Source organism: Saimiri boliviensis, chromosome 12 (genome assembly GCF_048565385.1).
Source record: "Saimiri boliviensis isolate mSaiBol1 chromosome 12, mSaiBol1.pri, whole genome shotgun sequence".
NCBI classification, from domain to species: Eukaryota; Metazoa; Chordata; class Mammalia; order Primates; family Cebidae; genus Saimiri; species Saimiri boliviensis.
The window spans coordinates 529604-555592 of record NC_133460.1 but is presented as its reverse complement, the minus strand read 5'-3'; the positions used below and the strand labels follow the sequence as shown (position 1 = coordinate 555592).

General features: G+C 48.0%; 1 protein-coding gene across 4 annotated transcripts in view; it reads left to right on the top strand.

Annotated features, from left to right (window-relative positions):
- The window catches only part of MYH11 (myosin heavy chain 11), a 154537-nt gene that overhangs the window by 30191 nt on the left and 98357 nt on the right, over positions 1-25989 (top strand). For all 4 annotated transcript variants that reach the window (XM_074381598.1, XM_039478276.2, XM_074381599.1 and 1 more), the window contains exon 3: positions 3690-3846. In XM_074381598.1, coding sequence (XP_074237699.1) covers positions 3690-3846 — 157 coding nt within the window. The remainder of the gene's footprint in view (positions 1-3689; positions 3847-25989) is intronic.

Below are 25989 nucleotides of genomic sequence, written 5' to 3'. Positions count from 1 at the left end.
ATGGCATCTAGGACATACATAATGAATGAATGAATGAATGAATGAACAAACGAACGAACGAAGGAATGATCAATAGTTTCTGTTTCTGTCAGGTGGGCCTAGGCTGGTTAGCATAACGGACTGTGCTCACACCTAGAGGTGGACCATGCTGGGCTTGGTGCTGCCAGGGTCTTCCTTGGTTGCTTTGGTCAAGTGCCTTAACCCTCTGTTGCTTGGTTCACCCTACTCGTAACTCAGAGATGGATCTCTGATTCTCCCTCGGTCACTTGCTCGGAAGAGGATGTGCTTTATGGCCATCAGAGTCTTGGGCAGTACTGACGTTTTTATCGCTTGGGGAAAGCAGGTCCTGTGGGATGGGTGGGAGCCTGTCTCCTGAACTGGGACCTCAATCTTGGGAAAATCTAGCATCCAGAAATGAAAAATCATGACGATAGCACCTCACCACGCCTATGGCGGGATTCGCCGTGTGCCTTTGCTCCCTCATCCCTGGTCTGATTATCTTCAGATGCTCCTATTCACCTGGTGGGACAGGAGTGCTACTTTTTTTTTTTTTTTTTCCTTGAAATGGAATCTTGCTCTGTCACCCAGGCTGTAGTGCAGTGGTGTGATCTGGGCTCATTGCAACCACTGCCTCCTGGGTTCAAGGGATTCTCCTGCCTTAACCTCCTGAGTAGCTGGGATTACAGGCAGCCGCCACCATCCCCAGCTACTTTTTGTATTTTTAGTAGATAAAAGTTTTCACCATGTTGATCAGGCTGGTCTCAACCTCCTGACCTCGGCCCTCCCGGCCTCCCAAGTGATCCACCCTCCTCGGCCTCCCAAGTGCTGGGCATGAGCCACTGCACCCAGCCAGGACTGCTACTTTTTAAATGGTAATGTGCAAGTAACATAAAATTTACCATTTTAAGCATTTTAAAGAAAACTGTGGCATTTGGTGCATTCACAATGTTGTGCAGCTATCAATTTCAAGACAAGATCTTACTATGGCACCCAGGGGCTACAGCAGGCGTCCCCAAACTATGGCCCGCAGGCGGCATGCAGCCCCCTGAGGCCATTTATCCGGCCCCCCACCGCACTTCAGGAAGGGGCACCTCTTTCATGGGTGGTCACTGAGAGGAGCACAGTATGTGGCGGCCCTCCAACGGTCTGAGGGACAGTGAACTGGCCCCCTGTGTAAAAAGTTTGGGGATGCCTGGCCTAGAGTGCAGTGCTGCGATCATAGCTCACTGTAACCTTGAGCTCTTTGGCTCCAGCAACCCTTCTGACTCAGCCTCCCAAGTAGCTGGGACTACAGGTGCTCACCACCATGGCCAGGTAATTTTTAAAATTTTTTGTAGAGGTGGGGTCTTGCTGTTTTTGTCTGGGCTGGTCTCAAACTCTTGGCCTGAAGTGATCCTCCTGCCTTGGCCTCCCGAAGTGCTGGAATTACAGGCATGAGTCACTGCACTTGGCCCCAGAGTGTTTTTATAGCCCCAAGAGGAAAGCCCATACCCATCAGCAGTTATTCCTCATCCTCGCCTCTCCAGCCCCTGCGAACCATGAGTCTGTTTCCTGTCTCTGTGGCTTTGCCTACTCTAGATGCTTCACATAAAGAGTTGACACGATGCGTGACCTTTCATGCCTGTCTCCTTCACTTGGCATATTTTCAAAGGTCATCCACCTTGGAGAGCATGTGTCAGTCCTTCCATCCTTTTTAGGCACAGCTGTGTCTGTCTCCGTGTTACAGATGAGGAAGGGATTTCATTAGTGGTCAGGGGCAGCTGCTCTGGGGTAAACAGTCACTACAGCCTCTGCCTCCCAGGTTCAAGCAGTTCTCCTGCCTCCGCCTCCCAAGTAGCTGGTGAGGTTGTCACCAGGTCACACAGCTGGAGGGGAGTAGTTCCCAACTTCTCTCCAGCTGTGTGACTTGGTGACAACCTCACCAAGCCTCGCTTTGCCCTCCTGTCAAACGGGCAGTGAGAAAATCACTATTACTGAGTAGTTGTGAGGATTCCATAAGGAGATGCCTCTGCCGTGTTTTAGAGACTGATTCACTGGGGTTTCTTCTTAGACATGAACAGTGGGAGGCACCAGAAAGAGATGAGAGGGTGGTAGAAGGAGAGAGAAGTTGGAGTGTTATTACCTCTTCTCCCTCCCTCCTGGACCATGGTTTTGGCAGTCGTGTTTCTGTATGGCTGCAGCTCCCTCTGGACGGTCCCTTTGTATGGCCGTGTGGCTTTTTATGTCTCCAGTGGTCACTTAACATTTCCTCTCTGGCTGGGCGCAGTAATCCCAGCACTTTGGGAGGCTGAGACAGGTACATCGCCTGAGCTCAGGAGTTTGAGACCAACCTGGTGAAACCCTGTCTCTACAAAAAAAATTACGAAAAAAGAAAAAACCCTGGGCAGGCGCCGTGGCTCACACCTGTAATCCCATCACTTTAGGAGGCTGAGGCAGGCAGATCACCTGAGATCAGGAATTTGACATCAGCCTGGCTAACATGGTGAAACCCTGTCTCTAAAAATACAAATATTAGCCGGGTATGGTGGCGTGCACCTGTAATCCCAGCTACTTGGGAGGCTGAGGCAGGAGAATCGCTTGAACCCAGGAGGTGGAGGTTGCAGTGAGTAGAGATGGCGCCATTGCACTCCAGCCTGGGGGCCAAGAGCGAGACTGTGTCTCAAAAAAATTAACTGAGCATTGTAGTGCACACTTGTGGTACCAGTTACTGGGGAGGCTGAGGAGAGAGGGTAATTTTAGCCCAGAAACTCTAGGCTGCAGTGAGTGAGCCAAGATCACACCATTACACTCCAGCCTGGGTGACAGCAAGACCCTGTCTCAAAAAAAAAAAAAAAAAAAAAAAGTAAACACCATTCTCTTCTCTTCTTGCTGTTAACTGCTCATATCACTGATTGGGTGTCGTTAATTCTGCACACGTGTCTGTAAACAGTCCCGTTATTTAATGTTCCTGAGTTACTATTTTAAGCGTGCCACCTGTTAAATGATGAGCATTTAATAAGATTGTGAACATCCTAAAAAGATTCTTTGTAGTGCTTAGTTTGGTGCCTGGCGCATAGTAAGTGCTCAAGGAATGCTGGCTGTTATTTAAGCCAGTGAGGTCCGGGGAGGTAGAGTCACAGCTTGGAGGAGCGGAGCTGAGATTTGGACCCAGAGCTCTTTAAAACTTCACAGTTTGGCCAGGTGCAATGGCTCATGCCTGTAATCCCAGCACTTTGGAAGACTGAAAGGGGAGGATTGTTTGAGCCCAGGAGTTCAAGATCAGCTTGGGCAACATAATGAAATCTACGTCTCTACAAAAAATACAAACACTAGCCAGGTGTGGTGGTGACCACCTGTAGTCCTGGCTACTCGAGAGTCTGAGGTAGGAGGATCACCGGCATCCAGGAAGGTCACGGCTGCAGTGAGTCATGTTCATACCACTGTACTCCAGCCTAGGTGACAGAGTGAGACCCCATCTCAAACAGAAACCCCACAGAGTTGCAAAATGTCACCTAGGCAGCCCGGAAATCCACTCTTGGCTTTTCTCCTCTTCCCTTCCCCTGTACCTGGAATACCAGTGAGGCTCGGGGTTTCCTCCCAAGACTCCAAGCCTCAGTTTCCCCATCTCTAAAATGAGAACATTGAGTGCTTCTGTGCGCTCTGTCTTCCCTTGGGAAGGTCTGGAAATAAGCTGGGTTCTCTGTCTGCAGACGTACTCTGGCCTCTTCTGCGTGGTGGTCAACCCCTATAAACACCTGCCTATCTACTCGGAGAAGATCGTCGACATGTACAAGGGCAAGAAGAGGCACGAGATGCCGCCTCACATCTATGCCATCGCAGACACAGCCTACCGGAGCATGCTTCAAGGTGAGTGGGCCCCTCGTGGGCATGGGAGCCCGGCGAGGGCGCTACGGGGCCAGCGCCAGAGAGTTCTGCCTGTCCTGCTTGTCTGCAGTTCTTGCCAGGAATGTGGAGTTTGGCTCGGGACCAGGCGTGCTGTGGCTGAAAAAGGAAAAAAGCAAAAGGCACATCTGTGTTTGCAGCCTGGGAGGGTGAGGAAGAACCGAGGCCTTGGGCAAATACGGGCATGGGCCCGTTTCAGCTCTGGCTCTGGGGCTCACTGCCCAAAGGCCCTGCCGGGCCAGCTGTCTGCAAAGGATGGAAAGAGGGTGGGGAACAGCCCTGGGGCTGAGCCATCGGGGTCTTCATTGGCACCCACCTATCCCTCAGTCCCTCTGGGACTGTGGCCAATTATCTTTTCCTCTTCAGCCTCAGTTTCCTCATCTGTCAAAAGGGGTGATGACAGTCTCTATCTTGGAGCTTCTTGTGAAGATTGTTAGTGCTGGTTTTTCCAAACTTAAGACTTGTGCCTGTTATCTTCATGTTTATGTGTTATTATTTTTACTATTATTTTGTTATTATTTTTGAGACAGTGTCTCGCTTTCCCGCCCAGGCTGGAGTGCAGTGGTGCAGTTGTGATCTCAGCTCCCTGTAAACCTCTGCCTCCTGGGCTCAAGCAATTCTCCTGCCTCAGCCTCCCGAGTAGCTGGGACTGTAGACATGCACCACCATGCCAAGCTAATTTTTAAACGCTTTTTTTTTTTTTTTTTTTTTTTTTTTTTTTTTTTGCAGTGACAGGCTCTTGCTATAACCCAAACTGCTGGCCTCAAGTGATCCTCCCACTTCAGCCTCCCAAAATACTGGGATTATAGGCATGAGCCTCTGTACTCAGGCCTTCTCAGTTTGTATTTGGAACACTTGGGAGCCCCTGGAATAGCCATCCACAAGTCAAACAGGCAGTCAATACAAGCACGTGTACTAGGTCAGGCAAAGACTACAAAGAACCCGAAAACTCACAACCCCTGGAAAAGGGAACCAACAGATTAGAACCCAGGGATCTGAGCTGGGAATTGAGAGGAGCCCATTTTTGAAAGTTCTTGAGGCCAGAATCCAGGTGTGTCCGAGAGATGCCACTCCACCACCCCCAAGGTAGAGGTGGGGTATAAGCGCCCGGAGTTACCGACAGAGTTAGTCAGACTCCGCAGGTAGGGCCAGAACTGGGCCCCTCTAGGCAGGGGCTGCCATTACCTCCGAAGACCAGCAGGTAGAGCCTTGCAAGGAAAATCGTGCAGACACAATCTCAGGTTGGAAAATGATGACTCTTGGGGTTAGGCATCTGTCTTTGTATTAAACGCAAAGACACACACACTCTCTTTGTGATCTCCGTTGATGCGAGTGTATTTGCAAAGTGTTTCGTGTATGTCTTTGGGAAGCTGAGCCTCACAGAGCTCAGTTGTTCCTATCCTTTGGGGTGCTTTTGGTTTCAAGTAACATAAGCAACTAAAGTGGCTTAACCAATAGGAATTCATTTTTACTTATTTTTTTTTTCAAGATGGAGTCTTGCTCTGTCACCCAGGTTGGAGTACAGTGGTGCAATCTCTGCTCACTGCAACCTCCACCTCCCGGTTTCAAGCAGTTCTCCTGCCTCAGCCTCCTGAAAGCTGGGATTACAGGTGTACCACCACACCTTGCTAATTTTTGTATATTAAGTAGAGACAGGGTTTCACCATGTTGGCCAGCCTGGTCTCAAACTCCTGACCTCATGATCCACCTGCCTCGGCCTCCCAAAGTGCTGGGATTACAGGTGTGAGCCACCACGCCCAGCCAACCAATAGGAGTTGATTACCTCTCATAACAGGAAGCCTAGTGACTGATTTCAGAGTTGACTTCCTTGGGATTTTTCTCAGCTTCTTCCTCAAGGTCACAAAGTGGTAGCCATAGTTCTGGATATCACATTCTCATGCGATAATATCCAAAAGCAGGAAGGAAGTGGAGGGTTGGATTCTTTTCCTGTGTCTCTCTCTTTTTTGTTTTTTTTTGTTTTAATTAGGGAGGAACTTGGTGATCTGCTAATCCCTGAAGCAGTCACTAGTAAAGGGAATTGGGATGTTTATGATTTGTTTGAACCTTTCCTGTTTTGTTTTGTTTTTTTTAGGTTTTGGGGGTTTTTTTTTGTTTGTTTGTTTGTTTGAGACAGGTTCCCACTCTGTTGCCCAGGCTGGAGGTGCGGTGGCGTGATCTCAGCTTACTGCAAGCTCTGCCTTCTGGCTTCAAGCAATTCTCCCACCTTAGCCTCCCGAGTAGCTGGGATTACAGGTGTATGCCACCACACCTGGCTAATTTTTTGTATTTTTAGTAGAGAGCACATTTGGTCATGTTGGCCAGGCTGGTCTTGAACTCCTGACCTCAAGTGATCCACCTGCCTTGGCCTTCCAAAAGTATTGGGATTACAGGCGTGAGCCTTGAACCTGACAATTCCTGGTTCTTTTCTGGAGCTGAGGGAGGTCCCACTAAGCATATTTTAATCTAAATACCAAAATGAAATAAAATTCTGTTAGGCAAGGAGAAGGAGGGGAGCAACAGATGGGTAAGCATTTCGACAGTGCTCTGAAAAAATATATTTGTAACTTTAAAAAGTCTCTAATATGTGTATTTATTCTAGAAAAACTTAAACATATATTTCAGTAAAAGAGAACTTGCTGGCACCTATAATTCTGTCATTTAAAACTCATTGCCATTAACATCTTACTATATGACCTTTCATACACAACTAAGCTGAATGGCATGAAATGAAGGAAATCTTTGCTATCTGAAGATAATTGTTTCCAGAAAAAGATCCCTTAAAACAGGGACCAAGTTTTACTGTAGATTGGGATGTGTGTGGAGGAGGGAAAGGAGTGGGCAAAAGGTTTAATAGCTCGAAAAATGACATTGCAGGCTGGACACAGTGGCTCATGCATGAAATCCCAGCACTTTGGGAAGCCCAGATGGGTGGATTGCTTGAGGTCATGAGTTCGAGACCAGCCTGGGCAATATGGTGACACCATGTCTCTGCAAAAAATTCAAAAATAAGCTGGGCATGATGGTGTATGCCTGTAGTCATTCTTCTCAGGAGGCTGAGGTGGGAGGATCGCTTGAACTGGAGGCTGCCGTGAGTTGAGATCATGCCACTGCACTCCAGCCTGGGTGATAGGGCCGGACCTTGTCTCACAAGAAGAAAACAGAAAAGAAAAAAAACAACACTGCAAATTGTAAAATAGGTTCATTTCATCTTACATGTAAGAATAATTTTTTAATTACAAGTAGGTGCTAATTAGTAGATTCATTATAAAATGAATTAAGAGTGGGTATGGTTTTTGCCTTAACTTTTTTTGGGGTGAAGGACAAAATCATGTGAGAGATAAAACGACATTCTTCATGTCACGCTTGACTTCTGCAGCCCAAGCTAAATCATGCTTGCAGATTTATTTGATGGGTCACCAGTTTTCTGAAAGGCTTCTTTTACTTCTTTGGTGTTTAGTACAGATTCAGGGTAATTCACAGCTAAATGAACACCAAGACCACAGTGGTCTTGGTGTTCATTTAGCTGTGAATTACCCTGAATCTTTTTTTTTTTTGGACCGTGTTTCACTCTTGTTGCCCAGGTTGGAGTGCAGTGGTGCGATCTCAGCTCACTGCAACCTCTGCCTTCTGGATTCAAGCAATTCTCCTGCCTCAGTCTCCCAAGCAGCTGGGATTACAGGCATGAACCACGCTTGGCTAATTTTGTATTTTTAGTAGAGATGGGGTTTCAACATGTTGTTCAGGCTGGTCTTGTACTCCTGGCATCAGGTGATCCACCTGCCTCAGCCTCCCAAAGTGCTGGGATTATAGGCGTGAGCCACCTCGCCAGGCCCCTGAATGGTTTTTTATGGCCTTTCTAAGGCCACTGACTTTGCCAATCACTACACCTTAAAATATCACAGAGCTGCCCCTTGGTTTTGTGTTAGTCACACGATGGTAGCTGTTGACGCCCAATAATTGGCAAGGTGAAGCCATTGAATCGTAGGTGGCAGAGAAGGAGGTTTCAGTGGAGTTTGATTGAAGAATATTTTTGTGCTCATGTAGTCATTGAAGAATATTTTTGTGTCGTGGGGACTTTTGCTTTCCTAGACCAGCAGTCACCAGGGACCAGTTTCATGGAAGACCATTTTTCCATGGACTGCAGGGGAGAGAGACTTTGGGGATGATTCAAGTGCATTACATTTATGGTGCACTTTATTTATATTATTATATTGTGATATGTAATGAAATAATGATACAACTCACCATAACGTAGAACCAGTGGGAGTCCTGAGCTTGTTTTCCTTCAACTGGACAGTCCCATCTGGGGGTGATGGGACAGAGTGACAGATCATCAGGCATTAGATTCTCATAAGAAGCAGTGCAACCTAGATCCCTCGCATGCGTAGTTCACGACAGCGTTCGAGGTCCTTTTAGAATCTGATGCCACCCATGATCTGACAGGAGGCAGAGTTCAGATGGTAATTTAGTGATGGGGAGTGGCTGTAAATACAGATGAAGCCCACTACTCACCTCCCGCTGTGCGGTACTAGTCGGTGGTCCAGTGGTTTGCAACGCCTGCCCTAGACCACCCCTTAACTGTGGGGCACAATGTTGTAATCGACAAGGACACCCCGTGTTCATACATTTCATTCCTCGTAGGCTCTAGGTTTTAACACAAAATGGCATAGTTAGCTCTCTAAAACTACTGAGAAATGTTCATTTGACATGTAGTGAGCTCCAATAGGAAATAACAATCATGACTGAGCTTGGTGGCATTTCTCCAATCCTAGCACTTTGGGAGGCCAAGGCAGGAGGATCACTTGAGGCCAGGAGACCGAGACCAGCCTGGGCAACATAGTGAGATCTTGTCTCCACAAAAAGATAATTAGCTGGCCACGGTGCTGTAAGTCTGCAGTCCTAGCTACCCTGGAGGCTGAGGCAGGAGGATCGCTTGAGCTCAGGACTTAGAGAATGCAGTGTGTTATGATCATGCTGTGGTACTCCAGCCTTGGCAACAGAGTAAGACCCTGTCTCAGTAACAAAAAAAAAGAAAAGAAAAGAAAAGAAAAAGGAAAGGAAATGACAAACATGAGCACCCCCACCCATAAGATAAGCTCTTTACTTAATTTAAATATTAATCAATAGCTGCTATGCAGTCATCTATTTTGGCATGAGTAAAATAGATGGAGTTTCTGGCAAATCATTGATTATGGACTCCAAAAATAAAAAGAATCTCAAAAACAATGGAGAAAAATTTAAGCTTGGGAAGAATTCTGTTCATCTGCTTGTTTCCCCAAGTCCCAAGGAGGAAACTGGTTTTCGTGAAGAAACATGTAGGTGCAGTGTGTTGACTCCATCGATAAATGGCGCTCTCTCATGCTGTTAAGTCACTGGGTGAGGATCCACCCTGAGCTTACCGTCAAGCTGATTCGTGTGTGTGTGTGTGTGTGTGTGTGTGTGTGTGTGTGAGAGAGAGAGAGAGAGAGAGAGAGAGAGAGAGATTATATTTACCTTCCTGGCTGAGAATATTCTTGATCCTTCGTACATTACCAGTTTTTGTTTTTCCTCCTTCTCTAGAAGCTTTTAGACTCTGTTTATCCCCCTGTTCATGATGATGGGACTTGCTATGAGTCCTTTTTTGTGCATTAAGCTGAACATTTAGTGGTCCAATTAATGTATAAACTTGGGTCCATAATTTATTTCTTTGATGCTTTCTTTCTCCCTGTGTTCTCTGTTTCTCTTTCCTAGAAGTCTTTTTCTTTCCATAATGGAACTCCTAGATGGATTCTATAATTTTAATCTCTTTCTCTGGTTGTTTTCAGCACCTTAATGTTTTTAATTCTATTATATGGATAACTCTTCCAATGTATTTTAAATGTCTGGTATATATTTTATTAAATTCCAAAAAATCTATTTTATTTTCTAAATGTTTCTTTCATATGACATTGTTTTTCTGTGGATGTGATATTCTGATTCTCAAAGGATATTTCATGCATAGTCACTTTTCTCCAAGATACATATTTTCCTAGTATTTGTCTTTTCTGTCTGTCATATTGGTGGTTTCTTCAAATGTCTTGGGATTCTTAGCTAGCCATTCATCTGAGATGCTTTAGTGCATGGGATACCAAAGAGGTGATGGAAGCTCGGTGCTTGTAGGATGGGCTTGCTCGTGGGCTTGGCTATAAGAAAGAGCTGAGTCACCCCATTAGGACACTTCTGATTTGTCTTTCGGTCTTCTGCTCGTGGGCTAATGTGGTTCTTCAGAGAAGATCTGTAGAAGAATCTTCTGCCTGAAAGCTAAAGCTCTGTCCAGCATCATTTTGAGGGTTTAGTTGAGAGGAAGCTGAGCGTTTCCAAACTTGGGATGAAATTTGTACATTACCTTCCTTCTTTCACTGTGGTTCCTGGTGTCCCCCAGGACAGAGACCGTCTGCTAAACCCTCACCAGAGACTAAATCCGCCACCTTCTTTGGGGTGTGGGAAAGGCAGTCACTTGGCTTCAGGGAGTGTAGAAGGTATCCAAGGGGTCTGGCAGTGCTTCTATTTCATCCAGTCCTTAAGTTTTGATCTCCTCCTTGATCTTCTCTTCTGGAGTTCCCTGGTGGTGTCAGTTTCTGAGGTTTGGGGTAGAAATGGGGAATTCTGTGTTGAAATTAGGTCGTTTCTCACCTTTCCTTAGTGCTGACTTAGACTTTTTTCTTGGCACTTTTGTTTTGAGATGGAGTTTTGCTCTTGTTGCCCAGGCTGGGGTGCAATGACACGATCTTGGCTCACTGAGACCTCCACCTCCCAGGTTCAAGTGATTCTCCTGCCTCAGCTTCCGAAGTGGCTGGTAATACAGGCATCTGCCACTTTGTCCAGCTAATTTTTGTGTTTTAAGTAGAGATGGGGTTTCACCATATTGGTCAAGCTGGTCTTGAACTCCTGACCTTAGGTGATCCACCCAACTCAGCCTCCCAAAGTGCTGGGATGACAGGCGTGAGCCACCGCGCCCGGCCTTTTTCTTCGTACTTTTCACCGCTTACATTGTTCTCCGGCTTCCAGGCGGCTTTGCTCTCCTCCCCTCTCTAGTTCTTTTTAAACTGGCTCATGTATTTTTTACGCTTCTTCTTTTTTTTTTTTTTTTTTTTTTTTTTTTTTTTTTTGAGATGGCATTTTTGCTCTTGTTGCCCAGGCTGGAGTGCAGTGTATTGTATTTTTGGTAGAGACGGGTTGGCCAGGCTGGTCTCGAACTCCTGACCTCAGGTGATCCACATGCCTCAGCCTCCCAAAGTGCTGGTACTACAGGTGATTACAGGTGTGAGCCACTGCGCCCAGCCTTTTTACACCTCTTCTTCTTCTTCTTCTTCTTTTTTTTTTTTACTTTTTTCCCCCAGTTTTGTGTGGAGAATGGGGTCTTGTTATATTTCCCAGGCAGGTCTCGAACTCCTGGGCTCAAGCTCTCCTCCTGCCTGTGCCTTCCTAAGAGCTGGGACTCCAGGCATGAGTCAACATGTCCGGCTAAACTGGTTCATGTACTTTTGAAAAAATCTTTTGCTGTTATTTTAGCAAGGTTTAGGAAGGAAGAGAGCCACATGCATGCACTCAACCTACCATCTTCTGATGGGAATTCTCTCATGCCTTCTTTCCCAAAGAAGCAATACTCATCATGGATTTTTATTATATGCTTCCTATAAGCTCAGGGCTTTTCAGAAATACTCTCTTAATCTCTACCACAAACCTACGAGGTAGACAGGACCAGACTAGAAATTTTAAAATTAAGCCCTGAAACTATCATAGTGCAGGCATATGTCATCCAAAATAAAAACAACATTAAATCATAAAGTAAGGAAGGCTGACAAAATTGTTTCTGTTTTTGCTTTTTTTAGAGACAGGGTCTTGCTGTGTTGCCCAGTCTGGAGTACAGTGGTGTGATCATAACTCACTGCAGCCTGAAACTCCTGGGTTCAGCAGTTCTCCTGCCTCAGCCTCCCAAGTAGCTGAGACTACAGAAATGCAGCACCACACTCAGCTAATTTTTTTTAAAGTGTTTTATTGTTTGTTTGTTTTGAGACGGAGTTTCACTCTTGTTTTCCAGGCTGGAGTACAGTGGCACAATCTCAGCTCACTGCAACCTCCACCTCCTGGGTTCAAGTCATTCTCCTGCCTCAGCCTCCTGAGTAGCTGAGATTACAGGCACACACCACCACGCCCAGCTAATTTTTATATTTTTGGTAGAGATGGGGTTTCACCATGTTGGCCTGGCTGGTCTTGAACTCCTGACCTCAGGTGATCCACCCACCTCAGCCTCCCAAAGTGCTGGGATTGCAGGCGTGAGCCACCAGGCCCGGCCTTTTTAATTTTTGAGACAGCTTCTCCCTTTGTCACCCAAGCTGGAGTGCAGCGGCACGAACATGACTCACTGTAACCTTGACTTCCGAGGCTCCCGTGATCCTCTCACCTCAGCTCCCCAAGTATCTGGGACTACAGGCGTGTACCACCACACGTGGCTAATTTTTCAATTTTTTAGTAGAGACAGGATTCCACCATGTTGCTCAGGCTTGTCTTGAACTCCTGAGTTCAAGTGATCCACCTACCTAGGCTTCCCAAAGTGCTGGGATTACAAGCGTGAGCCACAGTGCCCAGTCAAAAAATACCTTTTTTTTTTTTTTCCAGAGATAGGTTCTGGCGGTATTGCCCAGGCTAGTCTCTTAGTCTCTTACTCCTGGCCTCAAATGATCCTCCTGCCTTGGCCTCCCAAAGTGCTAGGATCATGGGCGTGAGCCGCCACGCCCAGCCTAAAGTTGTTATTTTTCCCGTGATGTTTATCTTGGTGGTGTTTATGAAATGGCAACTGTGGAATTCTCCCTCGGCATAGGTGCCCGTGTGGGTATGTCTTCGGCATGGGGGCCTCCAAGGCTTGTTGGGAGATCCAGAGCGAGGGGAGAAGCTTTTCTTAGCCCTCTTTTACAAAGGGGAAAACAGACTCAGAGCAGTGGAGAGTTGGCCACAGATTTGGTAAGTGTCAGAGCCAAATATATACTTGCATTATCCTGACTCCAAAGCCAGAACCCTGCTGGTCAGTCCGTGCCACTGAGCAGCCCCAGGGGACTCCCTTGGCCCCCGTGGGAGGCTGTCTACTGCAGAGGGTCTGTCTTCTTACATCTCAAGAGTGTTGACATCTCAAAGCATAGGAGGCTGGAGCTGAGTTCAATAAATGAACGTGATGAGTGGGAGAAAAGCGCCACTAAAGCCCTCCAGGCAAGAACCACTTTTGAGCCTCTCCACACGTCCCTGGGGTGTGGGAGGGGCAGGAAAGGCAGATAAGATTCCATTCTGAGCATCCCGCACTCACTCGCCCTGTGCAAGACAGCCAAGTCATGTTTTATCCTCACCTCATTAGGAACAAATGGCCACTCTCAGGAGATTAGAAAAAGAAACACAGCCAGCCTTTATCAGCCTGGGGCTCTTGGCTGAGTCCTCTCTAAGCTTAAGACAACTCTGCGGGTAGAGTGATCCCAAGGACTTTCTCTACTTTGCAAGTTCCCACACTCGGCTGTATCTTTCTGCCTGTGATTGGCAGCCCCCTGGGGGTTCCTGCGTACCCACCTCCCCTGAGGCTGCTCCCCAATAGAGGCAGAGCGAGGAAGGGCGCTGATGTCCACCGGCCCCTGTGATAGGTCCTAGGCTTACTGCTCTATAAATCCCACATGGCTTGGTCCCCGCCGGCACCACACAGGGTGGGTGGCAGCCTCTGCATGTGACGGATGGGGAAAACTGAGCACACTGGTGACCTGGCTCCAGAACTGAGTCGAACCTGGGGACCCAGCTCCGCTGCCCTCAGAATCTTTCTCTTCTCTCCAAGGTAGGGTGGTATGGACAGTGTAGTACTCTTGTCCCCATATAATAGAAGAGGAAACTGAGGCACCCAGAAAGCTAAGGGACTAGCACAGGCCTTGGGTCTTAGTCTGTTCAGGGGCTATATCAACATATCATAGACTGGGTGGCTTTTAAACAGATATTTGTTTCTTGTGGTTCTGGGGGCTGGGAAGTCTGAGATCAAGCTTGGTGTCTGCTGAGAGCCTACTGGTGCCTTCTCTCTGTGTCTCACGTGGCGCAAGGGACCTGCTAGCTCTCTGGGTCTTTTAGAAGGATACTAATCCCATTCATGAGAATGGTCCCTCATGACCTCATCACCTCCCAAAGGCCTGCCTCCTAATATCATCACTTTGGGAGTGAGGATGCCAACATAAGAATTTGCGGGCAGACATGAACATTGAGACCGTAACACCTGGTATTCAGAAAAGGCTTCAACTTGGTCCGGTATCCTATCCTCCCGATTCAGAATCACTGCTGTCTATAACCTCTTCCCTAGGTCACTATTTTAGATAATGGTGATGATTAAGATTATATTAATGGCAATTATTAAGCTCTTAAATGTGCCCTGGGTAATTTTAACCTTTTTTGAATCCAGTCTCATTCAGTTATCTTCACAACCATGAAAGGTCTAGATTTTTATCGCTTTCCCTGGTAGGGAAACAGGCCCTGGGGACGGAGGTGACACGGCTGAGAGGTGGAGCCGAGACGTCATTTCCAGCTGTTTCTGCAGAGGCAGTGCTGCTGCAGACACATTTCCAGGGAGGGGAACAGCCACATGCTTCTTTGTCTCTTGGGGATTTTGTGGTGGCTGTCAGCTTTGTGTCTGGCCTGTTTGGAAATGACGGGCTCTGTGGGTCTGGCTCAGTCTTTACAGAGGTACTAGGAGTAGCTGTTTGGTGCACTGACTTACTACAAGAAGTTCACCGTTTTTTGGTCCCCAGGGTGCATTACAGGGAAGGGGAAGAACAAAGGAGAATTATTTTAAAAATAAATAAATAAATAAAAGTAAATATTGGCAGGATGCAGTGGCTCGCATCTATAATCCCAGCACTTTGGGAGGCTGAGGCAAGCAGATCACGAGGTCAGGAGATCGAGACCATGCTGGCCAACATGATGAAACCCGTCTCTACTAAAAATAAAAAATTAGCTGGGTGTGGTGGTGCGTGCCTGTAATCCCAGCTACTAGGGAGAACAAGGCAGGAGAATCCCTTGAACCCGGGAGGTAGAGGTTGCAGTGAACCGAGATCACACCACTGCACTTCAGCCTGGGCGACACAGCAAGACTCTGTCTCAAAAAAATAAAAATAAAAAAGAAAATATCAACTGCATAAGGGACATACTTAAGGGAGTAGGGACATACTTAAGGGAGTGAACTCAAAAAGCCCCAGCTGACACTTGGGAACAACTTTCTTGTTTGCTTCGTTTTGTTTTGTTTTGTTTTTTTGAGACAGGGTCTCACCTGGAGTGTAGGGTGTGATCTCAGCTCACCAGAGCCTCAGCCTCTCCAGGCTCAGGTGATCCTCCCACCTCAGCCTCCAGAGTAGCTGGGTTATAGGCATGCACCACCACAACCGGCTCATTTTTGTATGTTTTGTAGAGGTGAAGTTTTGCTCTGTTGTCCAGGCTGGTCTTGAACTCCTGATCTCAAGCGATTCACCTACCTTGGCCTCCCAAAGTGCTGGGATCACAGGCATAAGCCACAGTGCCTGGCCAGCACCTTCGGCATGTGTCAGGCACCTCTGTCACTGTCCTCCCAGCTTCTGGGGAGTCTGGCACCCCATTCCCTTGTTCATCCAATAGTATTTTTCTCATGAGACGCCCTTGCTCTGTTGCCCAGGCTGGAGTGCAGTGGTGCACTCATAGCTGACTCCGGCCTCCAACTCCTGGGCTCAAGCAATCTTCCCCGCTCAGCCTCCCAAGTAACTGGGACTACAGGTGCACATCATCACACCTGGCTAATTTTTTTTTTTTTTTTTTTTTTTTTTTTTTTTTTTTTTGAGATGGAGTCTCACTCTGTTGCCCAGGCTGGAGTGCAGTGGCATGATCTTGGCTCACTGCAGCCTCTGTCTACTGGGTTCAAACGATTCTCCTGCCTCAGCCTCCTGATTTGTTGGGACTACAGGTGCAGCCACCATGCCCAGCTAATTTTTGTGTTTTTAGTAGAGGTGGGGTTTCACTGCATTGGCCAAATTGGGCTCGAACTCCTGACCTTGTGGTCCACCTGCCTCAGCCTCCCAAAGTGCTAGGTTTACAGGCATGAGCCACTGTACCTAGCCCACACCTGGCTAATTTTTAAATTTATTTAGAGACGTGGTCTCATTATGTTGCCCAGGCTGGCCTTGAACTCTTGGCCTCAAGCAATCCTCCTGCCTTGGCCTCCCAAAGTGCTGGAATTATAGATGTGACCCACCACACGCAGTCATCTAACAGTCTTGATTGAGGACCTACTGTGTGCCACAGAGCAGGACCTATGTTGCCATAGACGCAGCCTAGTGTGTGTATGTGCAAATATGAATTGAATCATCCTCCAACTAGCTGCTAAGAAGAAGAGGTCCAGGGAGAGGGGAAGCGTGCGCCTGGGGGCCGTGGGAGGGCAGAGGAGGCCTCCTTGGAAGGTGACATGTGAGCTTGACTAAGAAACTTGATTCAGGTTCTACGAGGCTGCTGGGGCTGGAGTAGAGAGAAGGGGCAGAGTGTAGGAGGGAGGAGCGGAGGCCCAAGAGCGAGAGCGCTGGTTTCCCTGCCTACACCCCTTCACTGGCCAGTTCTGCTTTCATGGGGTTTTTGTTTGTTTGTTTGTTTGTTTTGCTTTTTTTGAGACAGAGTCTCACACTGTCACCTGCACTGGAGTGCAATGACACGATCTTGGCTCGCTGCAATCTCTGCCTCCTGGATTCTAGTGATTTTCCTGCCTCAGCCTCCCCAGTAGCTGGGACTACAGGCACACGCCACCACGCCCAGCTAATTTTTTGTATTTTTAGTAGAGACAGGATTTTGTCATGTTAATCAGGCTGGTCTCTATCTCCCGACCTTGTGATCTGCCCACTTCAGCCTCCCAAATGACTGGGATTACAGGCATGAGCCACCGGGTTCAGCCTTAGTTTTTTATTTATTAGATTTTCTTAGAGACAAGGTTTCACTCTGTCACCCAAGTTAGATTGCAGTGGCGCAATAATGGTTCCCTGTAACCTTGAATTCCTGGGCTCAAGCAGTTTTCCTGCCTCAACCTTCTAACTAGCTGGGACTACAGGCACACACCTCTGTGCCCAGCTAATTCAAATAAATTTTTTCAGGCTGGGCGTTGTGGCTCATGCCTATAATCCCAGCACTTAGGGATGCCGAGCTGGGTGGATCACCTGAGGTCGAGAGTTTGAGACAAACCTGACCAATATGCAGAAACCTGGTCTCTAGTAAAAATACAAAATTAGCCGGGTGTGGTGGCACATGCCTGTAATCCCAGCTATTCAGGAGGCTGAGGCAGAAGAATCACCTGAACCCAGGGGGCGGAGGTTGTGATGAGCCGGGATTGTGCCACTGCACTCCAGCCTGGGCAACAAGATCAAAACCGCATCTCAAAAAAGGAAAGAAAGAAATTTTTTCATAGAGCTAGAGGAATCACTTTGCGTATCAAACCCTTGGCCTCAAGCAATCCTCCTGCCTCAGCCTCCCAAAGCACTGGGATTACAGGCATGAGCTCCTATGCCCAGCCCAGTTCTGCTTTTAAAATACCAGGGCTTCCTGCAGGTTTGGAAAATACCTGTTGGGTTGCAGCACAGGCCTTCAAAGTATCTCTTCCTACTCAGCATCTCATCCTAACCAACTCCGTCGGGGGAGCAGAGTGAGGAGATGAAGGCTGGAAGGAGAGAAGAGCCCTCACTCACAGACTGACTCAGGGCACGGGCCCTGGAACTGGGTTCAGCTCCCAGCTCAGCCAGGGCTGTGACTTTGTGCCTCAGTTTCCCCACTTGTCCCATGAGGATGATGACTGTGCCTACTCCAGTTACTATCAGGGTAGTCTGGGCAGTGTGTGGGGACAGGGTGCATGGACAAGACAAGTTCAACAGGCATTAGTGGTCATCTACCGGGGACCCACTGTCACGGGCCATGTGGTGGCCACATTCACAGTCACGTCACAGCAGAGCTGGAACCGCTAGCATCCGCCTTTGCACAGGGCATTAGGTAGAGGGCCGCTTTTCTGCACACAGTGGAGGCTGAGACCTTTCTTCTTTACTAGCCAGGGGTATTGATGGCCCTGCAGAGACGGGGCACTGACTACCTCTCACTGGGTCCCCCAGCTGCCTGGCGCCAGAGAGAACGGACACAGTGAGCCTGGGTCTGTGCTCAGTCCTGACTGGATTTTCTCCTTTTATGGTCAGCCTGCCCTGCGCTGGCTCCCCAGCCAGAATCCACGAGCTTACGTTTGGGCTTGGGCCGAAATAGCTGGTCTGTGGGGAACTGGGTACCTCCTGGGAGTCCTCAGGACTGCAGCTGGGGGAGGAACGGCTGAAGCCCTTTATCTTCTCAGGAAACACGCCTGGGGCCTTGCACATCCAAGGCTGGGCAGGGAGTCTGGGGAGGAGGAGGGGAGAGAGGCACGTTTAAGGCTGGGGTGTGAGGTGACATGAGCCCTGGGTGTCTGGGCTGGGAAGCTCAGCCCCAGGCAGGCCCTGATGGCAGCAGCCCCAGCTCCAGCCCTGCCAGCCTCCAGGAACGCTCGGTACTGTGTCCCTGCCCACTTCGGAGCGTCTGTCCCAGGCCCTCTGCTTGTGATGCTCTGCTGCTACCTCTCCCTGGGAGATTTTTACACATCCTTCTTAATGACACTGAGTGGTCACCTCTGCCATGAAGCCTTCCTTGCTCAGGGAGTGAAAAAAAAAAACTTCACGTCAATAGCACTGGGTGCACATCCATCTGAATGGCTATGAATCTGTAAGATATAAGTCTCATATCTTACAGTCATTTATTTGCCCAGCTGACTCCCACCCTCGGTTGTGAGCTGCTCAAAAGCACGGGTAAGCAAGGCATGCAGCCAGGTGCATTGGCTTCAGCCTGTAATTTCAGTTACTTGGGAGGCCAAGGCGGGAGGATCACTTGAGGCCAGGAGTTTGAGACAAGCCTGGCCAGTATGGTAAGGCCCTGTCTCTACAAAAACATGAAAACATTGACCAGGCATGATGATACGCACCTGTGGTCCCAGCTGCTTAGGAGGCTGAGATGGGAGGATCACATGAGCCCAGGAGTTTGAGGCTGCAGTGAACTATGATCATGCTACTGCACTCCAGCCTAGGCATCAGAGTGAGACCTCATCTCTTAAAAAAGAAAGAAAGGGAAAAAAAAAGCAGATCATTACTGACTTTTGTGGTTTCAGTACCAGGGTCAGGACTCGTTTGCTGAGTGAATATGTGAACACATAAATATGCATTTTCCAGTGCTTCTACCTCAGTTGCTTCTTTGAGCCAGAGAGCAGTTGAAATCAACAAGCATTTCCTGAGCACCTACTGTGTGTCAGGCAGTGTTCCTTGTACCCGGGATCAGGCACAGCCCTTGACATACAGGAGCTCATGGGTCCATGGGAAAAGCATTAAAAACAAATAATTCTGTAATTATTGGAAATCAGATAGACCTGCGTGAAGGGGAAGAAGTCAGATTTATAACCATTCAGAGGTGGTGTAAAATGAACATCATTTTTTAAAAAGCTTTATGTGGTATAATTTAAATACATTCATTTAAAGATACAATTCACACCTAAATTATATCGCAGTGATGGCTGCATAACCGTCTAAATTTATGAGTATTTACATGCTTATGCAACCATCACTGCAATGTGATTTTATGTTTTTATCATCCCCGAAAGAAATCTTGTGCACTTTTTTATCACTCCATATTCCTACCCCCAGCCCCTGGCAGCCACGAATTCACTCATCTACTTTCTGTCTCTATGGATTTGCCTACTCTGCAAATTTCATATAAATGGAGTCATACGTGACCTTTTGTGGCTGACTTCTTTGTTTGTTTGTTTGTTTGTTTGTTTGAGAGGAAGTCTCACTTTCTTTCCCAGGCTGGAGTGCAATGGCATGGTCTTGGCTCACTGCAACCTCCGCCTCCCCAGTTTAAGTGATTTTCCTGCTCAGCCTCCCAAGTAGCTGGGACTATAGGTGCCCGCCACCATGCCTGGCTAATTTTTGTATTTTAAGTAGACACAGGGTTTCACCATGTTTGCCAGGCTGGTCTCAAACTCCTGACCTTGTGATCCACCCGACTAGGCTTCTCAAAGTGCTGGGATTACAGGTGTGAGCCACCGCGCCTGGGCAGCTGGCTTCTTTGACTTAGTATAATGCTGTCAGGGTTCATCCATACTGCATGATGGATTTGTACTTCTTTTTTTTTTTTTTTTTTTTCTTTTGAGGCAAGGTCTGTCTCTATCATCCCAGCTGGAGTATGGCGGCACAGTCTTGGCTTATCACAACCTCCACGTCCTAGGCTCAAACCATGGTCCCACCTCAGCCTCCTGAGTAGCTGGGACCACAGGCACACGCCCCTATGCCCAGGAATGTTTGTATGTTTTTGTAGAGACGGGGTTTCACCATGTTGCTCAAGCTAGTATAGGGCTCAAGCAATCCACCCACCTCAGCCTCCCAAAGTGCTGGAATTCCAGGCATGAGCCACGGCGCCCAGTCATATCATCCTTTCTTTTTGTGGCTGAATACTGAATCCCATTGTCTGGGTAGACCACCTTTCATTCGTCCATTTACCCATTCATGGACATTTGGTTGTTTCTACTTTTTGCATATCATAGATAATGAAAGTAGCATAATTTTTACCAATATGGAAAAGAAAAACTCTCCAGGCCAGATCGTGGATAGATGGCCCATTACCATTCCATATAATCTGTACCTTTTTCCCCAAAAATGTTTTGAGACATTTATTAGGTAAGAATTACAATGATGATAATTGCTGAAATGGAGAGAACCTTTGGACCGTGGGAGCCAGTAGGCCTGTGACACTCACGTTTATACAATTAGAGAAAGGCACCATTTTCTCAAGGCACTTTCCTCCATCTGCTGAAAGATTATTACAATAAATACACACATCTACAGTGACCAGTGCAAGTAGTTTCTGCATAGAGTTATGCAGTGTACAACATGCACCACTGTCCATGACCATCCTGCAGGTAGAGGATCAAGTGGAAAGGTCCCCAGCTCAGCTCTAGAAAAGTGCAGAGTTAGAGAAGATAGCATGGAAGAGTTGACTACCAAGATGATGTTTCACATATAGATTAGGGTATATACGCAAAAAACTAAAAAGGTACTTAGACTAAAACCCATACGGGAATGTTCATAGCAGCACTATGCAGAATAGCCAAAAGGTGGAAATAACCCAAATGTCCATCAACTGTTGAATGGATAAACAAAGTACCATCTATCCATACAATGTGACATGACTCTGTCACAAACAGGCGTGAAGTCTGGGACCTGCTACAACATGGATGAACCCAGCCACGTGCTAAGTGAAGGAAGCCAGACACAAAAGGCCACACATGGTCTAATTCCATTTATGCAAAAATACCTAGAATAGGTAAGTCCCTAGAGACAGAAAGCAAATGGCTGGTCGGCAGGGTATATAGGGGTATGCCTGATTAACGGGTACAGGTTTTCATTTTGGGGTGACAAAATATTTGAGAACTAGATAGAGGTGGTAGGTATGTAACATTGTGAATGTACTAAATGCCCCGCATTATTCACTTTTTTATTTTTTTATTATTTTTTTGAGACAGAGTCCCCTTCTGTCACCCAGGCTGGAGTGCAGTAGCATGATCTCGGCTCACTGCAACCTACACCTCCCTGGTTCACAAGATTCTCCTGCCTCAGCCTCCTGAGTAGCTCGGATTACAGTTGTACACCATTGTACCCAGCTAATTTTTGTATTTTTGGTACAGGTACAGACAGGGTTTCACCATGCTGGTCTTGAACTTCTGACTTCAGGAGATCCGCCTGCCTCGACTTCCCAAAGTGTTGGGATTACAGGGATAAGCTACCACACCTGGCTTGAATTATTCACTTTAAAATGGTTCCTTTTTCTTTTTTTCTTTTTTTTTTTTTTTGAAGTAGAATTTCACTCTTGCTGCCTAGGCTGGAGTGTGATGGCGTGATCTTGGCTCACCACAACCTCCGCCTCCTGGGTTCAAGTGATTCTCCTGCCTCAGCCTCCCAAATTGCTGGGATTACAGGCACCCACCGCCACCTCTGGCTAATGTTTTATACTTTTAGTAGAGACAGGGTTTCTCCATGCTGCCCAGGCTGGTTATGAACTCCTGATCTCAGGTGATCCACCCGCCTCAGCCTCCCAAAGTGCTGGGATTACAGCCATGAGCCACCACGCCCAGCCTAAAATGGTTCATTTAATGTAGTGTAAATTTCACTTCCATGAAAAAAAGAGAACGGGTTAGACGGGAGGAGAAGTGGTGGTGGGTGCCCCGGGCAGAAAAAATCGCCTTTGCAAAACAAGGAAGGGGTGAAACTGCTTTGTACAGAGAACACTGCTTTTGAGTCCCACACAAGCTCAGGTTTGGGGAAGGAATCAGATAAACAGTTGCGGGATCTCAGCGTTCCCTGTGTTCCATGTGGGTTGGCAAACCACCCACATGGAGATCTTCCGCTCGTAAGCAGTGCCCGGCAAGCTTCCCACGCCTGGAGGCGGTGTGTTTCCGATGGGAACATCAGGCCAGAGGTCTCCCCACAGCCCCCAGCTTGGAGCCACGCTGGCAGCTCCCAGGCCTTCCCCTGGAGCCCGCTCCCTCTCCTGGGGAGTGTGGGAGCAGCTGAGCCTATAAATCTCTCCTGCTCTGGGCTTGAGGATTCACAAGGCTGCCAGGAAAGCCTGCCTCTCTCCCTGAAATAGGGGATCAACATCGCCTGTCTGTCTGTCCATCCCAGAATCTTTCCTTAAGATAGTAGTAGAGGTTGTCTGGCCTGGTCCCGGGAGGTTCTCTCTGCCTGGGTTCTAATTGCTGGGTACCTGGTTCTTCTGTCCTTTACCCCTCTTTTAAAATGTCATTTTTTAGCACTTTGGGAGGCTGAGGCGGGCAGATCACCTGAGGTCAGGAGTTCAAGACCAGCCTGGCCAACATGGTGCAATCCCGTCTCTAGAAAAAATGCAAAAATTAGCCGGGCATGGTGGCACGCACCTGTAGTCCCAGCTACTCAGGAAGCTCGGGTAGGAGAATTGCTTGAACCCAGGAGGTGGAAGTTGCAGTGAGCCGAGATTGAGCCACTGCACTCCAGCCCCGGTGACAGAGCAAGACTGTCTCAGGAAAAAAAAAAAAAAAATTTTTTTTTTAAACTGGTTTCTCATTTTGTTATGTCCCCCGGGTAGAAGCTGAAGGTCTCTCTCCAGAGTATAATAGATTGTTTTCTTCCTGGTTCCTCTTTTTTTTTTTTTTTTTTTGAGATGGAGTCTTGCCCTGTCACCCATTTGCTGCAATCTAAGCTCACCACAAACTCTACCTTCCTCCCAGGTTCAAGCAATTCTTCTGCCTCAGCCTCAAGAGTATGTGGAATTACAGGCGCGCACCCCCATATCTGGCTAATTGGTTTTGTATTTTTAGTAGAGATGGGGGTTCACCATGTTGCCCAGGCTGGTCTCAAAATCTTGACCTCAGGTGATCCACCTGCTTTGGCCTCCCAAAGTGCTGGAATTATATATGTATGAGCCACCGCTCCCAGCCTGTTTTCTTCCTGTTTTTTTCTTGGAAGGAAATGTCCCCAGAACATGAGTGTGGGTGACGAGGAGGGTGAAAGAATGCACTGGCGAAAGCAGTCCTTGGAATCAGGCAGACCCTGAGTTTGAATCCCACCTAACCCTTACTAGCTGTGTGACTCTTAGTCCCTGTGGTTGCCATAACAATGACCAGTAAGGTGGTGGCTTCAGACCACAGGCATTTATTCTCTCACTGTCCCGGAGGTCCAGAGGTCTGAAATCGAGGCATTAGGAGGATTGGTCCTCCTGGGGACTCTGAGGGAGACTCTGTCCCCTGCCTCCTCCCTGGCTTCTGGTGGCTGCCAACAGCCCTTGGTGTCCTTGCCTGTGAGTAGTGACTCGCTCCACCATCCGTCTCCTTCACATGATGCTCTCCCTGTGTCTCTAATCTCCTTTCTCTCTGTCTCTCTGTCTCTGTCTCTGTCTCTCTCTCTCTCTCTCTCTCTCTCTCTCTCTCTCTCTTTCTCTCTCTCCCTCCCCTTCTCTCCCCCTCTCCCTCTCTTTTTTTCCTTTTGTCTTTCTCTTGTCACCCAGGCTGGAGTATAGTGGCACGATCACGGCTCACTGCAAACTCCGCCTCCCAGATTCAGGCGATTCTCCTGCCTCAGCCTCCCGAGTAGCTGAGATTACAAGCGTATAGCACCACACCCGGCTAATTTTTGTAATTTCAGTAGAGATGGGGTTTTGCCCTGTTGGCCAGGCTGGTCTGGAACTCTTGAACTCAAGTGATCTGCCTCCTTGGCCTCCCAAAGTGCTGGGATGACAGGGATCAGCCACCACACCCGGACTGCCTATTTTTAAATGTACCACTATGTGAACACACCAGAATTGAAACTCCAGAGTTGACTTGACTAGTCTTCAGGCCTTTTGTCCTGAGGATTTCATTCAACTGGGCCACCCAAACATCCACCTATAATCCAAGGGAAGGGGGAGAATTGACTGGAGGTGAACATAGGGTCTGAGGAACCTGCCCGTCTCCAATCAGTTCTCTCTCTCTTCAGATTTCAGATGGAAGAAAGACTCATCTCTTTCATCTTGCCCTGGGGCGGGCCAGACCTTCTCTATGTAACGTAAATCCCACTATCTCTATTTGCGGTCACTACTGCCCTCTCTGTCCCACAGTGATACAAAGTCATGGCCTTCATTGGTCCCATCCATCCATCCATACATACATAGATACATACATACGTACGTCTGTCCATCCATCCATCCATCCATCCATCCATCCATCCATCCCACCATCCATCCCACTCACTCACCCACCCATCCACTCTATCCTCCTTCCCATTCACCCACTCACCTACCCACTCATGCTTCCCTCCTTCCATCCAGTCATCCATCCACCCAGCTGTATACCCACTCACCTACCCACCTACCTATCCATCTACCCTTCCTTCCTTCCATCCAGCCTCCTCCCATCCATCTCTCCATCCATCCATCCAACAAGTTTAATTCAGCACCCACGATCTATCTGCCAGGTACTAGAGATACAATGTGAAACCAAGCCTGGGAGGTTCTGGATGAAATGAAGCTCGTGAGCGCTGAGCACTGTGACAGTAGGACAGAAGCCAGGGAGTGGATTTAAGAAACGCTTGCCACTGTGGCTTTGCCTCCCACCAGATATGAAGCTGTGATTTCTACGTTATTAGGTGACCGTTGAAAGTGGTAGTTACTGTTCTCAGATCTCTCTTTGGGGAGCAAATGGGTCCTCAGAGCCGGGCTCCACCTCAGAGGCCTGTTTAAGAGTAGAACGTGATGGGTCATGTCCGCTTCATCACGTCTAAATTCTTTGATGCCCTCTGTATTCTTCGGGTTTCTCTGGAGGTAAACAACAGAGACTGATTCTGTCGTGTAGCAGAGGAAAGGGATTTGTGGGGGAGTGTGGAGGAGCTGTGGATGCAGTGGGAAGACTAGGAATCAGGCTTGGAAAATGACCGAAACTAGGGCTGCTTGGGCCTGGGGGCAGACAGGAAGCCCCCCTCAGAGCTCTGGCCACCTGCTGTGCTTCCCTGTCCTTCACTGAGTTTGGAGTTTTAGGCCAGAGAGTCCAACCCATGCAGACTGGAACACATTCTTACCTCTTCATTGAAGGTGCTCATGGGGAAGTTCCACTAAGACTGCACATGGTGGCAGAGGTGACAGAACCTCACGGACCACAGGATGCTTCTGGAAGAAGAGGAAATGGATGCTGGATTTACAAAAAACACAGTACTATATCACAGTTTAAGGAACTGAGGCATGGAGTTTAAGAATATTTGCCCAAGGCCACAGAGCTGAGAAGTGGCTAAGTAGGACCCCGATCCGTGTAGATACAGCATCTGGGTTCTGTCCCTAACCTAATCTGGGTGGGGTAGGCCTCCTGGGACACCCCCAGAGCTGATGTGGTTGGATGCTGATGACTCCTGGATCAGTCAGGCTCCAGTGTCTTTCTGGGGCTTCTTCTGGGACTTTGGGGCTGCCCCTTTGGCTCTGGTCTTGGCCCCTGTGACCTGGGTAATGAGCCCAGCTGGC